Source organism: Pogona vitticeps, chromosome 2, assembly GCF_051106095.1.
Source record: "Pogona vitticeps strain Pit_001003342236 chromosome 2, PviZW2.1, whole genome shotgun sequence".
Classification (NCBI taxonomy): Eukaryota; Metazoa; Chordata; class Lepidosauria; order Squamata; family Agamidae; genus Pogona; species Pogona vitticeps.
The window spans coordinates 135,852,533-135,870,469 of record NC_135784.1 but is presented as its reverse complement, the minus strand read 5'-3'; the positions used below and the strand labels follow the sequence as shown (position 1 = coordinate 135,870,469).

The window sequence follows — 17,937 nt, the reverse complement described above, 5'->3', positions numbered from 1 at the left end:
CTGATCTTATTATAAGTCCAAGAAACAGACCAGGCTTGTGTTTAGTTTTCTGGAACACCTTGGGTCTTAGTTATCAAAGGTAATTCGGAGGCTACATTTTGCAGTTGCTAACAAAATACAAAGCACATGCTAATAATGCAATATGTAGAAAGATACTTCTATACAGTATATAAATTGGATTCTTCCTTCCGGAGAGTCGAGGCTCAGTCCTGATAAGGCCACTGCTGGTGCACAGTGGGAAAGGGGAAAGCACCTACAACATTCCTCTCCATTGGGATTTTCCAGATAGAAGTAGATTTATGGTAACAACAACAACAAAAAACCACCAGTAGTCACATTTTTATTAAATACATTTATTACCTCCTTTGTAAGAGAAGCATGTATTCCACGGAGGCTGGTCCAAATCCTTACAGACCTTGCCTTTATCATATAACTATTAAAAAGAATACAAATGCTGTAATGGATTAAATGCTGACAAACCAATGGGAGCTGAAAAAAAGAAAAACTGTCTAAACAATTGATCTTGGAACATTCGTCTTATGGGCACAAAGAGTTCCCAATGTGCCAACTTTAGACGTACAAGGAGATCAGTTTTATCTTCTGGAAATAAAAGATTGCCGTGTGCGCAACAGCAGTAGTGGAGTAACATGGGCTCTAGCTGTGAAGGTCCACAGACACCTGGTCTTTAAGGCTATGCTTACAAAAGTGCATCTAGATATGGAGGTAGTACAAGGCACAAGATTAAAATTCTTCTTCACTACTTAAGCAACCTGGGGGAATGAGTTGAACAAATATATTAGGAAAGAGCCCTAATCTTAGAGATACCAAATAGCTACAAAACAAAATCATTACTTCCTTCAGTGGCTGTTATACAGTAATATCAGAATGGTGACACTAATTATGGGTATCACTGAAGTTACCAGTGGTCAATCCCCAATGTAAAAATAGATGGTACATCCAACTCAAAAAGTTGCTTTTTTTGGCCTACAACTCCCAGATTTTGCCAGGCAGCATTACCAAATTCCAATTCCAGGAGTTGTAGTCTGAAAACAATAGATTTTCAAGCTCCAATCTGACCACAGGTACTGCCATTTTAATATCTGGGAACTCAGGCATCTGAAAATAGTGGAGGAAGACCAAGTTCCCCGCAGAACAGAGATGGATTAGATATGCTATTTTACCTGTTTCTAAAGCTGCCAAATTCCATGCCAGCTTAGATCATTACAGTAAGAAACACTACACACCAAGGGTGAAAGTGAACTGGTTTTAGATGGCCTCTTTTCTGCTCTGTAACACACCCTCCCCAGTTTCACCGCAAGTGAGTATTAATGAAGGAGTTTTAAGACCCTTGTGAATACCAACTTTTGAAAGCAAGCGGTGGAAGGACACACAAGGTCTGCTCAATGTAAGCATTCCAGTAAGTACAAACAATCTTTGCATTTGGCCTAGGTAGCTCAAGGGCTTTCAGTGCCCATCTCTCGTTGAGCAAAAGGCAGCGGCTGGGACAAGGCATACAAGGAAGAACCCTGTTGTGCATGCTAAAAGTCAGCACTCAATGGAAGGCTTGTCCCTGATTGTAACTCCTCTACCCCCCTCTAATAGCTCCCGCTCCACTGATGCAGCATGATCCAATGTTCTCAGAAATAAGTTCCATCCTGACAACTTTGTAGGTTGTGTAAAATCTCTTTTTATGTATTAAAGGAGGGAATCCTTTTATTTTAATTTTTTTCCTTCATTCCCTCACTGCCCATGAGGTGGGTATGTTTGCTTACGCATCTGCCTTGGGCTAAGGCCACATTAGTGCAGATGAGGGAATCCAACATATCTTGAAGGCAACAGCTTGGGGAAGGGAACTACACTGCCTTGTTACAAACAGATACCTAAACATGGAGCAGGAAATTTCTTGCCATAAACTGAAATGTAGATGGACAACTGCTTACAAATCCAGGCGGAAAAACTGTATGAGCACAGATGCTAATGCTGAAAGCATGCCTATATGCCTAAACGCTGTTCTCAATGTTGAGTGCACCAGCACCTACTAGCAGACCATGGATGCCACCTGTGGTTTGGAACAGAGATTCTTCAGAATCCCAGGATCCTACACACACGCCAAACCTGTAATCCTAAACTCACTTTTGTGCAACACAATGGGACTTATTTCCAAGTACATCTGAATACAAGTGTATTAATATTATTTCCAGGCTGGTTTTTCTCCCTTGGAGCTTTCTTTCATATATAAGGTTAGTTAAGTTCAGCTGGTTAAATAAGTCTTTCTCATTAGTCTGCTGCAAAAAAGGTATTTATCTCACTTGTGTTGGGAAGTTAACTTTGTACTATTTAACATAGGCAATAAATACTGATTTAAAAGACATGCAAATAGAATAAAATATGCAAATACTCATGTAATAGTCCAATTCTTCCTTGTTGTGCAAAACTAAAAGACTAAGGATCTATCCAGAAGGGCCACTTCCTACAGTTTTACTGTATATTCAGCAGTTGTACATTACAGTAGGAACATGATAGTCAGTGCTGTAAGAACACAAGGACTTGGCAGAACTTGGAAAACTTTTGTTTTGGATTACAACTCCCAGAATCCCCCAGCCAGGGATTCTAGGAGTTGTAGTCCAAAACAAAAGCAGCTTCACATAGCTCTGGTTGTTTGTGGCCCACTACATCTACCGTTTGGCCAAGAAATAAAATGAAGGTGTGTTAAAACACAAGTGCCATAGAAGCTTCTGGTACTGAAGAAAGCAGGTGGCCCTTAGGGGCAAAGCCATTCTTCTTGAGAACTGCCAGTGGCATACGAGCCCAGGACAGCTCTGCAGGCCTTCCTTTCTTCGGTAACATGCTATTTGTGTATGTTTACAAAATCGTCTTGGTTTTCTCATGAGATATGGTGAGATTGTGACGCCCTCTAAGGCCGCCCACAAGAAAGAAAGAAAAGGGGTGTGTGTGGAGAAATGACATGGCCAAAGTTGGGATGCAGTTCTTTCACTGCCTGGTTTGAACCCACTGACACAACCAAATAACTAATAGGCAGGCTTTGCTATAACAGCATCAAGAGTGTGTGTGTACCAAGAAGTGTGCAGTTCCAGCTGACTAACATCAGCAGTGCTAGAAATGTTTGGCTAGGACCAACGACAAGTGCAGGAGGTTGGAAGGAGACATGGTCCTTGGCGAGTTAACAGAGATTGTTGGCAGGTCAACTGGAGATCGGTACAAAGCAGCAGGAATGCCCCAATAACAAGGGAGTGGGAAGAAGAGGAGGGAGAGACCTTGGCAAACAGGGAAGCTCTGTTAACTGAGCAGTGAAACAGCGGGGCTCAGTTGTGGTATTTGCAGAACTTCTCCTAGGATTAATGGTTGCCCGACAGAAAACAGGAGAGGAAGTGCTCACCACACCAGGCTGTAGGCAGGAAGGACAGCCCCACAAGGGCCCTGGACCAAAGCTTTGGAGGGTTAGCTCTTTTAGTTTGGACTGAATGAATTAGCGATATGGGTCCTGAACTTTGGCAAAGAGGTAAAACCATATCTTCTAAAGGCAGGCACACTCCTCTGGACTCCACTTCTTTCTCAATACGATGACAAGGCTGACAAGAGATTTCAGCCACCTTCCCTGCAGACAGCTGTTCTTGCTAACATCAGCCTTGTGGCTTCTTTGGGCCACCCGAGTGCTTCAGGGTACTCAGGAGACCACAGAAGAGCTCATACCAGAAGAAGGTGAACCCCGTTGAGAAAGCAGCCTTCAACAAACTTGGGGAAAGGCCCTTGAATAACCCTCGGGTCCCCTCCTCCTGAACAACATGCCGGGCACAGTCCACAAAACCAGTGTAGGTCCGCACCTGGAGAAATGAGAGAGGCGTGAGCACCAGCAGAAATGCAGCTCCTGTAGAAAACACTGGGCATATTTGTCTGCCAGGGGAGAACTGAATCACCAAACCGTGAAGATTTGCTGCTATGAAACTAAGAAAACTTCCAAAAACATTTTTCTTTCATCAGGCCTTTCAAAATCTGCCAGCCTAAAATCCCTAAGAACATCAGCCTTTTATTCAACTGCCGTCTGTTTTTCAGCTTTTTATTTTATTTATTTTATTTTATTTATGTAATTTATATCCCACCTATCTAGCCAACTCAGGACCACTCTAGGCAGCTAACAATCCAAGTTCCTTAAGTTCCTTTACCTTAAGTGTTTATTATTTAGTTCAATTTGTTAACTTAATTTAATGCATCTGATTATGACACATTTATTGTTATTGTCTATGAACTGCCCAGAGTGACCATTGGTCAGATGGGCGGTATAAAAATTGATTGAATGAATGAATGAATGAATGGGGAACAATCACAATGAATTCAGCAGGTCTGATAAATTTGGCCAACCTGTATGAGGAAGCTTTTTTTGGAGACAGAGAATGAGCAGAAAAACTGGCTTAATGAACATGTAATATGACCCCATGCTATTTTGTCACATGCACAAACCTAGGTTACCCTTTCACTTTGTGTGCAAAGGGAGATTTCAAAACTTCAATTCATGGTATTTTAACAAACCACTGGTCTCTGTTTTGTCAAAATGTGGGAAACAGTGGTTGGCGCAAAGTATTCTTAAGGAACAAACCAGGATGTCAAACTAGCTCCTGATCACTCCCCAAAACTTTACAGTCTTGACTTCTTATGAACAAAGAAAAAGAGGGAATTCATGAGGTGATGGCTTGTGCCTATTTGCTTCTTGAGCCTTAAATTGTGACTTGGAGTACAGTTTGAATGTGGCTATTTTGTATGAATGTTCATTCTGACTCATCAGCATGAGTGAAGGTGGAAGTGGGAAGTTATAGTGATCTACACCAGTGGTTCTTAACCTTTGTTACTCAGGTGTTTTTGAACTGCAACTCCCAGAAACCTCAGCCAGCAGAGCTGGTGGTGAAGGCTTCTGGGAGTTGCAGTCCAAATACATCTGAGTAACAAAGGTTAAGAACCAGTGATCTACACAAGCACATTGCCCATAATGGGATTGAAGAAATAGAAACATATCTATTAAAAGTAATGGCTAACACAATTTTATTCTCAGTTTTGTTGGGAGGATAGCAATCTTGCAGGCATTATCAGTGGGAGGGTGCTTTTTACAGCCTAAAATGATTGTCCTTTGTCACTAACTTGATTTGTAAATTTCTTTTCCCACCTCTGAGATTTAATGCAAGCCCTGCCCCATCTTACTTATTTTTTCTTTTTTGCTTGCTTCCATTTTTTTTTAATAGTGCCTTCTCTTTCTGACCTTCCTCCAAACAACAAACATGTGGTGGAGACGGTTTTTTTCCTCTTTGTTCCTTCTGACTATAACTGCAAATGGTAACTGTAAGTATAATTTTTCTACCTTTAAATGCTTCGAGAGTGATTTTTTTGATACAAAGTGCTAGAGTTTGTGTGAAAGAAACCAAGGAGGAGAAACTGTTGAGACTGAGCTGATCTCTCCACACTCTTCTTGCTGTTTTTCCCCTCATCTCACACTCTGCTAAAAAGTAAAATGGCCAAAATTCCTCAATAAATGTCACACTCTGTTTTCTTAATATAAGTAACTTAATGGTCTATATTAGTCAGACACAAAAGGAAAGTAGGGGAAGGAATCTGAAATGCTTCCTACCTGCCCGAACGCAGCCCGTGCTTGCTCAAAGCCGCCGACCTGCAATCGTTTCTTGAAGAGGTCAAAAGGGTACGTCAGGGTTTTGCTGAGGACTCCAGCACAGCTGCCACACACAAAGTTTTTAACATTACCTGAAAAGCAGAGAAACCAAAAAGAATGATGCATTTCTGACTCGTTTTACAAAAAGACTAACTCTGGATTAGAAAGGCCTTTGTAACACTCAGAAAGACAAAGAACTAGGTGGCAAGGAAAATCTTGAACTACAGGGTGAGGCTACTCTTATTAAAGGTTTTCAGTGCCATTAATAATGAGTCATTACTGTTAGATATGTCACCGCCTAGTGATTTAAAAACCATACGGAAAGCTTCTTTGTACGAATGCTTTTAAGTGCAGCTGGATACTGCTTTGTGACAGTATACTCCAGTAGCACCATTTCTCTCTCGGTCTTGGACTAACCTGTTTTCATTTCTTCAGCTGGAACAACCCAGTCATAGAGCTTCTTCAGCAGACTATAAAAAGAAAACTGAAAGCCTGCATAGGGGACAACAGCAATGACGGTAGGGCTGAGCCCTCTATAAAAGGCCCGCAGTCCTTCTGTCTGGTACATGCTTGCCACTGCATGACGGATATTCCTGTAAATCTAAAACAATTTAAGGATGAATACATTTTCTTCCACTCTTTGAACTCTAGCATGTATCCTGCTTGCACCAATGCTCTTAAGGAACACAAAGAACTCAAAAAATTAGGAAACAATGTTCCCACGACCCATCTCTTTAGTTTATGCATATCCTTCCCCTGTTGTTTCCTGATGCGCTTACTCAAAACGAATTACTTGGGAAGCCTGATTCTATCTGTTTTCTGTGTTATATGCCATCAAGTCATATTGAACTTACAGTGACCCTAGTCGAGTTTTCTTGGTACAGGATCTATTCAAGCACTTCATTTGCACATAAAGAGAAACCAGTTTTCTTTTAATATACTGTACAGTGTGTGAGCACATAACATCCATTCATTCTCCTTTCATTGTTTCCATTCTGTAAGCACCGAAAAACACTTCCCAGCAATAGCAGAAAACAAAACTGCTCCAGCCATCATGTGTCAGCCCTTCAAATATTTAAAAAGAGCCATCATATCACCTGCTGGTTGCATAGCTCAATGATTTAGGTAAATGGCTGTGGAGGCACAGACTGGGAATTTGATCCCCACCTCTCACTGTCTCTTGGGAGATGAGCCAGCCTGTGTAGCCTTGGGCAAGCTGCACAGACTCAGGGCACCTCCAGAGGGAGTTGAAGGCCAAACCACTTCTGAGTGCTCTACACCTGTAAAATCCTGGAAGGGTTTTCCATAAGTTCGCATTGACTTGATGGCCTACAATTATTATCACTGTATTACTTCTCAGTCTTCTTTCTTCCACATTAAACATACCCAGCTCTCTCAACTGTTCCTCACAGGGCGTACTTTTCAGATCTTTCCCTCACGTGGAATTTGACAATAATCCATTTTAGGAACACAGAAGCCAAATGAAGTCTGACCAGTGTGGTACTATTATTTCCTTTGATCTGGACACCACATCTCTGATTGCACTAGTTTGTTTGGTTTTCTCCCCTTTTTGATAATACATCACACTATTCATGTGTAGCTCATGACCACTAAGACCCCAAGATCACACATAAATATGCAGCTATCCCATCTCTCCCCTCCACAGATTGTTGCCTTGTCATGGCAAAGGGGGTTGAGTAATTCAGAGAAGCTATGGGCTGCGCCATGCGGGGACGCCCAAGACGGACAGGTCATAGTGGAGAGTTCTGACTAAATGCGATCCACCTGGAACAGGAACTGGCAAGCCACTCCAGTATCTTTGCCAAGAAAACTCCACGGACAGAAACAAAAGGTTGAAAGATATGATGCTGGAAGATGAGCCCCTCAGGTCGGAAGGCATCCAACATGCTACTGAGGAACAGCAGAGGACAAGTACAAGTAGCTCCAGAGCTAATGAAATGGTTGGGCCAAAGCCGAAAGGACGCTCAGCTGTGGATGCGCCTGGAAGTGAAAGGAAAGTTCGATGCTGCACAGAAAAATACTGCATAGGAACCTGGAATGTAAGATCTATGAACCTTGGGAAGCTGGATGTGGTCAAACAGGAGATGGCAAGAATTAATATTGATATTCTGGGCGTCAGGGTTGACTGTATTGTGGGCAAGAATCCCATAGAAGAAATGGAGTAGCCCTCATAATCAACAAAAGAGTGGGAAAAGCTGTACTGGGATACAATCTCAAAAATGATAGAATGATTTCAATACGAATCCAAGGCAGACTTTTCAGCATCACAGTAATCCAAGTTTATGCACCAACCACCGATGCTGAAGAGGCTGAAATGGACCAATTCTATGAAGACATACAACACCTTCTAGAACTGACACCAAATAAAGATGTTCTTGTCATTATAGGGAATTGGAATGCTAGAGAGTCCAGATATAAAAGGAACAACAGGAAAGTTTGGGCTTGGAGTTCAAAACGAAGCAGGGCAAAGGCTAATAGAGTTTTGTCAAGAGAACAAGCTGGTCATCACAAAAACTCTTTTCCAATAACACAAGAGGCAACTCTACACATGGAAATCACCACATGGGCAATACTGAAATCAGATTGATTATATTCTCTGTCAAAGATGGAGAAGCTCTATACAGTCAGCAAAAAGAAGACCTGGAGCTGATTGTGGCTCTGATCATCAGCTTCTTATAGCAAAACTCAAGCTTAAACTGAAGAAAGTAGGAAAAACCACTGGGCTAGTAAGGTATAATCTAAACAAAATCCCTTATGAATACACAGTGGAAGGGAAGAACAGATTTAAGGAACTCGATTTGGTGGAAAGAGTACCTGAAGAACTATGGGCGGAGGCCTGTAACATTATACAGGAAGCAGCAATAAAAACCATCTAAAAGAAAAGGAAATGCAAGAAAGAAGAGTGGCTGTCCAACAAGGCCTTACAAATAGCAGAGGAAAGAAGGGAAACAAAATGCAAGGGAGATAGGGAAAGTTACAGAAAATGGAATGCAGACTTCCAAAGAACAGCAAGAGAGACAAGAGGGCCTTCTTAAATGAACAGTGCAAAGGAATAGAGGAAAAAAATAGAAGGGGAAAAATCAGAGATCTGTTCAAGAAAACTGGAGATATTAAATAACATTTTGTGTAAAGACGGACATGATAAAGGACAAAAATGGTAGGGAACTAACAGAAACAGAAGACATAAAGAAGAGGTGGCAAAAATACACAGAGGAATTATACCAGAAAGATCAGGATGTCCGCATAGTCAAAGCTATGGTTTTTCCAGTAGTGATGTATGGAAGTGAGAGGTGGACCATAAAGAAGGCTGACCGCCGAAGAATTGATGCTTTTGAATTGTGGTGCTGGAGGACATTCTTGAGAGTCCCTGAACTACAAGGAAAACAAACTTATCCATTCTGAAGGAAATCAACCCTGAGTGCTCACTGGAAGGACAGATCCTGAAGCTGAGGCTCCAATACTTTGGCCATCTCATGAGAAGAGAAGACTCCCTAGAAAAGCCCCTGATGTTGGGAAAAAATGAAGGCAAGAGGAGAAGGGGACGACAGAGGAAGAGATGGTTGGACAGTGTCATCGAAGCTATCAACATGAATTTAATCAAACTCCGGGAGGCAGTGGAAGACAGAAGGGCCTGGCTTGCTCTGGTCCATGGGGTCACAAAGAGTTGGACATGAATTAATGACTAAAGAACAAACAACAACATTCCATCTCTTCTTTCCTAACAGTTGTTTTGGCTTTTGTGGGGGCTGTCAGGAGAAAAAGACAGGCATAGTGGGAGAAAAACATTAGAGGGCCACAAATGGAAAACAACACTGTGTAGGCCACCTATTAGGTGAATGAGAAGGACAGTTGAGTTGCCAAAAGAAAAAAGGAAAGAAAAAAGTCTCAAAGTAACCAAACTGCCTTCATCCGGCCTTTCCTTCTGCCATTTGGATCACCTTTTCTTTTCATCCACCCCGACTGCTCTCCCAGCCTTATCTAGCTATGGTTGGTCAGGACGTTCTGAGAGGAACTGCGTCCTTCCTGCATTCCGGCTCTTACCTTTGGCTCTCCTTGAGCAGCCATGCGGGTGCGCAGTGTGTCTAGAGGCTGAACCGTCACCGTGGACACGCAAGCAGAGAGTCCCCCACAGACAAAATGTACAATGAAATTACGGGCATCGTATGATGTGCCATGGTGCACCAGCTTTGTGAGGAGTTCAAAGCTTACAAACTGGCAAAAGAAAAACAAAATGAAAAATATATATACATAATTGATTTAGACAAGAAGTTCAGTGTGGCAGCTGTCAGCTATAGCCCTTGCTACTGGAAGGAGACCACTAGTGAGAATAACAACAGATAGTAGGCTTTTCTTTAAAAAATACATTTCCCTTTGTTAGACAGGGAAGAAAGAATAGGAAAATCTTAGGAAGAATTTAAACACTAGAATCAAGAAACCACACTATCTTTACAATACATTCTTATTATTCTATGGTAGGAAAACTTGAGTTAAGACACGTGAAGTCCTGTCTTATGCATATTAGTTAAAAAGTCAGTCCCAATGCAAGCAATAATTTCCAGAAGGGCACCTGCATTAGCTGATTCTAGCAAAAATAACAATATGTCATTTGATACTTTAAAAACAAAGGTATAAGTCCAGAGTTTCAAAGCAAAAAGTTTAAAGGAACAGTTATTTGTAACTACTTACTTTTAAGGTAATGAGGGCATAACAAAGTTACATTTAAAAAAATAACACAATAACACAGGCAAGAAATGACATTGTTGGTGTTGTAACTACCATTTTGTAGTTTTAAAAGTTACATTTAAAGGGCATTTTCACACATTTTAAAGGTGTGGCGATTAACAGGGTTTTTTTTTCAAATTTTATGCCATTCTCTTTTTAGCCCTAAGAGTTTTTGAAAAAACTCTGTAAAGTAGTGGGAAAGTAGAAAGCAGTACTATAAATGATGTAGTGGGCCACTTTTCTAACGGCATGAAGCAACAATAATGGGTTATTTTTCCAATCATGTGACAAGTGATGGGAGCAAATTATTTTAAAAAGGCAACTTTCCAAGGCCTACCTAAATCCAATCTTAATCTGTATGGATCAAAAAAGAACAGGTATGAGGATACCTTTCCAAAAGAGATGCATTCTGTAGATTAGAAACCCAGATAACCAACAGCACAGTCTTTGTTAAACCTCATCGTCTGACATAGTGACTATACCATACCATGTCACTCTCCTCGCTATGGCAAACTGACTCTTGGAAACGTGAAACTGGTCTTCGGAGACACAGAAGAGAAAGATAGCGGTAACAAAACAGTGTTGCTACAGAAGCCACTGGAGGTACAACACCCTTCCATTTTAGCAGATAATTTAAATCTTTTCCATGTTTTAATGTTTCAGTCTTTTAATTTACTGTAATTTTAAATCATATTTAACAATGTGTTTTTAATTGTGTGAATTTTAATGTTGTGAGCCGCGTTGGGTCCCTTGTTGAGAGAAATGCGGCATATAAATAAAACAACAACTACTACTACTACTACCAACAACAACAACAACCTTCCTGTGAAAGCTAAGGTCACACACTTCCTGATTCTTACCTGGGTGCCCCCATAGGTGATTGAGAGGAGCTGAGCAGGGACATGGCCTTTCCAGAAAGCTGTTGGCCCTTCCTCCTGAGAAATCTTCAAAATGGCTTGCCAAATACCATGATACTTTGCTTGCGGATTTCTGGAAGAAAGTTTCTCTATCTGAAGCTGAAAAGATAACAGTAGCAGTTAAATTTTTAATTAAATGCATGCATTGTGAAGTGCATCAAGACTTGAACTAAAGTCATATCAGATCAGAAACATTATATCTCTGACAAAAATCTCCACATTGGTTTCCAATTGGGGCTGCAATCTTGCACACATTCAGTATTTATTCCACTTTCCTTCCTTCCTTCCTTCCATCCATCTTGTATCATTCGTAGGGTGCTTTTCTCCCAGTGAGTTCTCTAGCTAGGGTACAGTGCATTTAAAATGTAAACAGTAAAACAAACAGTGAAGATAACACAGAATAAAACCAAACCAAAACCAGAAGCAAAAATTTAAAATGCAGCATATGAATTCAAAATAAAACCCACGGCAAGAAAAAAAAAAGAATGCTAAAATCTAGGGAAGTGAAAGAGACACATCTTATCCTTGCAGGAAAAGACAAGGAACTACAATGTTATTCTTCTTGCTCTCCAAGATGACAGTGTATTTTAAGGTACTTTCAACCAGAGAAGAGAACAAGCAGGATATTTGCATAAAGTCGGCAAAATTCAGCAAAATAACACTTCACTGCACAGAGTGCTTTAATGCAAGCAATTCAACTTGGACAAAATGATGGTTGGATTTTAGAGAGTAGATTGCAGCAGCATTTTGCACGTCTTGTAAATGTCAGCTATTGTTTTGCCTGCTGTCCATGGATGTATTTCCCCAAAGAAAGGAGCCTAGTTTGTATAGAACAGACAGTCTGTGCAAGTTGTAGAAACCTAAATGAGAAAGAGAACACTATTCAGCTGAAATCTTGTTGCTTAGCATAGCAATTTGCAACTAAAGTAGGCCCATTTGAATCAATGCAACATATGAAGAAACTAACTGATCAAATCCCCACTGATTGAATGGGCCTACCCTCATGCCACTTGTGCTAAGCAACAGAACTGCAGCCATTGCTTGGCTCTCACTTGCAAGTGAGGAATCTTACAGGGCTTGAAGATTCCTAGTCAAGTGTCTTACGAAATCAAGCCAGCCTACATGGGCGAGAATGGAGAATGTACCAAGTAGTCATTACATCCCTATTAAACCAAAAAAACAGTTAAAATGGTTCCTAAAATATTTGGAAGAATAAGAAAAGCTTCATTCTAGTGCTGAAGCCATGGGAGCCTCTCTGGGAGAGCCACCACAGAGAAGGCCCTCTTCTCTAGCCACCTACTTTGCTTCATTTGGTGCGGATGTTGGAGACAAATATTAGATAAAGACCTTAGAGTAAATGCATAGTCATTTGGACCTTTTGGACTACAACTTCCAGAATTCCCCAGCCAGCATGAAGTAATTGGAGTCCAAGAAATAATTCTTCTCGGGGAAAGCCTTTCTTTCGTTTAAAAATTGCTTCCTATTTTCATGCTAGGGAATATTTCAGTTGTACCGCCTCCTGTCATCCAAATGTTATATCCATGGAAATGCAAAGTTAATTACAAAACCAAACAATAGTATTCCTTACTCAAATCTCAGCTCCCTTATTGTCTTGACCGCTACATTTACTCATGTGAATCCTCCTACCTTTCCCCATATTGTTTCATGTTACTTTTCTCTGAACGCAATAGTTTTGCAGATAAGAAGTTCTGTTCTTATTGAGAACTACATTACTGAGGTATTGAGGGTGCTTTTCCCACCTCCTAATTTAGAAATTTCAAAATCCTGTATTAGCTTTTGTAAAATCATCTTGCCGAGAAACCTTTTTTAAAATGATGAAAGAAAAAGGGCACAATAATTAACCACAGGTTCTGAAGTGTTTGCTTGTTAAAGGATATTGATCCAGCAACATAAACATTTAACACAAGTGCAACGGAATGGTGCCATGACCAGTCTTGCTCCTGAGGTTTCTAGATAGCATTCTAAGGTCACTGGAGGTGCTCTGCCCTCACTGGACTCTCTGGGGGTTTCATCTCCCCTCAGTTTTTTTTAAAAAACAGTTTGTTTTGTACTTTGGAAAGCTTTGAGGTTCCCCTCATCTCTGCTTTTCTGCATGTAGACTGTTATTTTAATGATCTAAGGATAAGATCTTGGAGAACGCGCTAGTTATTGTACACAATAATGCAGCTTTGGTACACTGTTCATACTATAAGAAGGGACAATTTTCTTCCTTCCCAGTTTTCATGTGTTCACAGTCATAAAATAAAAATGACACATTCATTGTAAAAAATAGTACCTGAAAGCGAATCTTTAGGACATCAAAAGGGCTGATCATTACCCGGGTGACCAACCCAGATGCAGATCCTGCTGCTGCGATTTCTCCTGTCGAGAGGGAAGCACATTTGGAATCCGGGTCATAGCCAACCATCCCTCCAGGGGCCACAGATAGCTCTGATATCCATTCACTCCTGTTGACACTGATACTGACAGCAAGGAAATAAACGTTAGAAGGATGCTTAAGATCATAGCATCAAATAGGCTTATGTCATGTCCAGTGTATGGATGTCAAGAGGATCAGGATACAGCTGATGTCCCAAGTGTTTAGATGTCAACACAGAGATGGGACTGGAATCCTGCTTCCTTGTCCAGTACACACTACAGACTATTAGAACAATCCAAGTTTAAGATGTTTTACCCTTACATATTCTTATCTAATAATGTCTCGCTGAACCAAACAGAAGTTGCAACTGAGTAACAACAACAGAATCTCATGACATCTTAAAGATTAGCACGTTTTATTTTACTAAACAAAAAAGGCTAGTTAAGTTTTACTGGGCATATCTTTCTTGAAATGGCTGGGCTTGATTAGAAAAAATTAATCAAGCCCAACAGTTCACACAAAAATGGCTCCTGCCAATATCGTGAAGTGACTTAATGGGAGCCATTTCAGAATACTGTACTGGCAAATTAATCACTCCTCTGCTCCTTGGCAGAGGGGCAGGGGAAGTGATTTTTAAAAACTCTATAATGGACTATCACTTAAGGGCTGCATCAGTTTAAAAAATAATAAAAACAATTTCTTTGCCTTGTGTTAAGGAGCCAGTCAGGAAACTGCCTGCAGCCAAAGCCATCACCATGGATTTGACTGCAGGCAGTTTCTTGACTGGCCCTTTAAGATGAGGCAAATAAAATATATATTTTATATTTTTAACAGATGGAGAGGATCAGCAACAGTCCATTATACAGGAAAACATTTTCACTTCTCCTGCCGTTCTGCCAAGGAGCAGAGGAATAATTAATTTGCCAGTATTCTGAAGTGGCTCACTTATTAAGTCATTTCACAAGATTGGCAAATTCAAACCAGAAGGCTTGCTTTGGATTTGTTCTAGCAATCACATGTGCTGGGACAGATCCAAACTAGTGATCTTACATGCACCAAAAAAGGTAGAAATGTAGGGATAGGGTCGCTGAAGGAGTGTATGTCCACTCCAACAAAGACAATGTCTGGTTGCCATCTTTAGAAACACTTCCTGCAGTGGACCAAGCAATGCGCTGAAAAGGCCATGTACTCAGCCTCTCAGTAGTTGAGAAGCGAGAAGGATATCCTAGCAGAGATGAGCAGATTTGCACATGTAGGATGATAAAAACCCTTATTCCAATACGAGCAGAATCCAAGAGGAAGAGTTTCATTTGGAGGTGAACCTTTGTGGATGGGGGACATTAATCTGAAAAGTCAGGAAGAACAGAAACCCAAACATTTCAGGAAGTAGAAATTGCCTAACCTATGGCCACATAACAATTAATAGCTGACTATTAAAAACAGATGTCCTTAAGGAGATGCCAGTAATATTAGAAAACTCCTCTACTAGTTTTTAAGGTGCCACGAGACTCCCCGTTGCTTTTGCACAGCTCCATAAAACAAAAACAAGCCAACTCACACTGTTAAAAAAAGCATCCACTTTGTAATGCACCATTCGGAAATCAAGACAAAAATTGCGGTTTAGGCATCTGGCCACGGGGCCAGAGGTTGGGAGTTCGATTCCCCCATTGTGCCTCCTTGAAATGGGCTGGACTCAGGGATCCATAGGGCCCTTTTTCTAGCCCTGCAGTTTTAAAATGATGATGATAATGATGATGAGCATATGATACGATTTTCAAACACAGGCTGAGATTTAGAGCGCTTGAGAAGGAAGGAGGGAAAAGAAGAAAAAACTGCATCTGAGCATTTACAGAGTGCGTCCCCAGTACAAGTCAAAGTAGATTTTACAGAGATCAGTGATTCGGAGGAAGAGACCCAGTCTCGGTGTGGTGGTGTGGTGTGGTGTGGTGTGTGTGTGTCTACCATGTTGCTTGCTACCATGTTTGAACTAGAAATCCAAGGCTGAGCCAACAGTGCCTGCCACCCCCGCACCGCCGCCGCCGTCTTTTTCCTGCGACCCGCAAGGCCATCCCCGTGTAGCGCTAAGCTCACCCGGACTCCTAATCCCGGAGTTCAAGGGAAGCAACCGCCAATAACAAGCCGTACAAACGACAGCACACTCGCTCCACCACTTCAGGGATACGCCGGCTTTCAAGGACGGTCTCCAGGACGGTCTCGCCGGGAATGGCCGCCGCCTGGCCTTCTGGGAAATGTAGTGCTTGGCGGACTACAAGCGTCGCCTTACATAGTAAACGCTTGGGCGGGGCGATGAGGAGGAAATAGGAAGAAAAAATGCGCGCGCGCGGGGGGGGGCTTGTTATATGGCCAGTAGTTAAAAAAGACTCCAACATTTAAAGGGCTTAGAAGACTGTATTTTTAAATAAATAAAAACTTGTATGGCAAGAGGAAGTGCAAGCGGCACATTCGAGCATTCTGAAATTCCTCAGGAAAAACCATGAGTGTGTGTGTGCGTGTGCGTGGCACTATTTTGAAGCAGAAAGAGCGCCACATAGCAGCCAACGAAGGGGCTGGTTGCTTGGGGCGTAGCACGGCTTTCCCGTCCCACAGAAGTGGTGTAGGATCGCCTGGGTTCCGTCTGTTACGGCGGTTCCAAGAGTCTCACTGCTTGACTGTAGATTTTGGGCCACGTTCAGTGCCCCGGGGGCTGAGCCTTTGGCCAACTTTTTAAACCCCCCCTTCTAGCCTTTTGCACGATTAAGTTGCAACATAGGCGCCCTGCGTGATTTACTGCGTCTAATCAAACAACAAGTGGTGTGCTGATACGTGTTAATTACATCATTTTTACGCGGGAATCCGGAAACTTTTTCGGAAAGTTGGAGACTTCTGCGCAGGCGATAAAAATGCTTCCCTGCTCACTTATTATTTTGCATGCGTTTCTTTAATGGAGGTAAATACATAGTCAAAATAAGCAATCCTGTCATATTCCTTGTGTACTGTTGAAATTAAGAGAACCACAGGTGCTAATGTTTGAACGACACCAATGACAGGTATTCTGACTAAAGCAGTTATGCTGTGACTCTGATTAAGGCAATTAGAAAACAAGTATTACATAATGTTGGTTGTTGTGGGTTTTTCGGGCTCCAGTCCTCTGAAGATGCCGGCCACAGAGACTGGCGAAACATCAGGAAGAACAACCTTCGGAACACGGCCAAAGAGCCCGAAAAACCCACAACAACCATCAGATCCCAGCGGTGAAAGCCTTCAAGAATACATTACATAATGTTATTAGGAATAAACTGCATTTTGTCAAGTCAGTTCCAAGTTATTGCAACCTTTCCCAGGTTTTCTAGGTGTACAGAGTACAGTACTGAGAAGAGGTTTATCATTTTGTTTTGTGGTGGTACTTTAAAACTCTGTAGATTTTCCAAAGCCATACAAGCAGCCTGGTCTTCCACAGTGGGGAATCGAGCCCCCAACCCCATGCTCCCATTCAATGAGCTGTCCTTATGAGCTTAGCATTAATATATTAAAGGAACATAATAAGGACCCAGAGCCAATGTAGTGTATGTAGTAAGCAGAGTGATGGATTAGGATTTTGGAGATGTGGGCCATGGAAATTCTCTGAACGGTGGCAATGATAAAGCCATTCCTTAAATACTGTATCTTCAGCGGGTCCAAAATGCAGCATCCAGAGATCACATAACCTGCCTGTTATAGCAGCGGCACTGGCTGTTCAACTGTTTTTTAGCAGAATTCAGAGTGATGGTTCTAACCTATAAAGTGCTAAACAGTTTGGGCCGAAGCTATTTCAAGGACTGCATCTCCCTTTAGGAGCCTGCTCAGTTGTTAAGATCATCATGGGAGGCCTTTCTCTCAAATCCCGCCACCCTCATAGGTGCATCTGATGGGGACACAGGAGAGGGCCTTCTCTGTGGCTGTTCCCAGACTTTGAAACTCCCTCCCACAGGGAAGCAAGTCTGGCACCATCTTTGCTGTCCTTCAACAAGGAGGAAAGGACCTTTCTCTTCAGGTAGGCTTCCCCCAGTGACTGGCTGCCCAAGTAGGGTTTTAATTGGATTTATTCGCGAAGGCTTTCACGGCTGGGATCTAATGGTTGTTGTGGATTTTTCAGGCTCTTTGGCCGTGTTCTGAAGGTTGTTCTTCCTAATGTTTCGCCAGTCTCTGTTGCCGGCATCTTCAGAGGACAGGAGTAACACTCTATGCTC

At 41.8% G+C, this 17,937-nt stretch overlaps 1 protein-coding gene across 1 annotated transcript; it reads right to left on the bottom strand.

Annotated features, from left to right (window-relative positions):
• Positions 1-337: 337 nt before the first annotated feature.
• Positions 338-15,954, bottom strand: SLC25A19 (solute carrier family 25 member 19). Its single transcript, XM_020806286.3, has 7 exons — positions 15,803-15,954; positions 13,628-13,814; positions 11,275-11,430; positions 9,734-9,904; positions 6,089-6,272; positions 5,633-5,763; positions 338-3,842 (listed from the first exon to the last, which is right to left on the bottom strand). The coding sequence occupies exons 2-7, from the start codon at positions 13,757-13,759 to the stop codon at positions 3,642-3,644; spliced, it is 975 nt and encodes a 324-aa protein (XP_020661945.1). The 5' UTR covers positions 13,760-13,814; positions 15,803-15,954; the 3' UTR covers positions 338-3,641.
• Positions 15,955-17,937: the final 1,983 nt, after the last annotated feature.

Excerpts from the sequence above, each read along its gene's own strand:
- SLC25A19 (XM_020806286.3), bottom strand. The coding sequence starts at position 13,759 with ATGGTTGGCTATGACCCGGATTCCAAATGTGCTTCCCTCTCGACAGGA. Across the intron at positions 6,273-9,733 it reads CTGCTCAAGGAGAGCCAAAG|ATTTACAGGAATATCCGTCA; the intron begins GTAAGAGCCGGA and ends AAATTGTTTTAG. Across the intron at positions 5,764-6,088 it reads AGCTGAAGAAATGAAAACAG|GTAATGTTAAAAACTTTGTG; the intron begins GTTAGTCCAAGA and ends TCTGCTTTTCAG.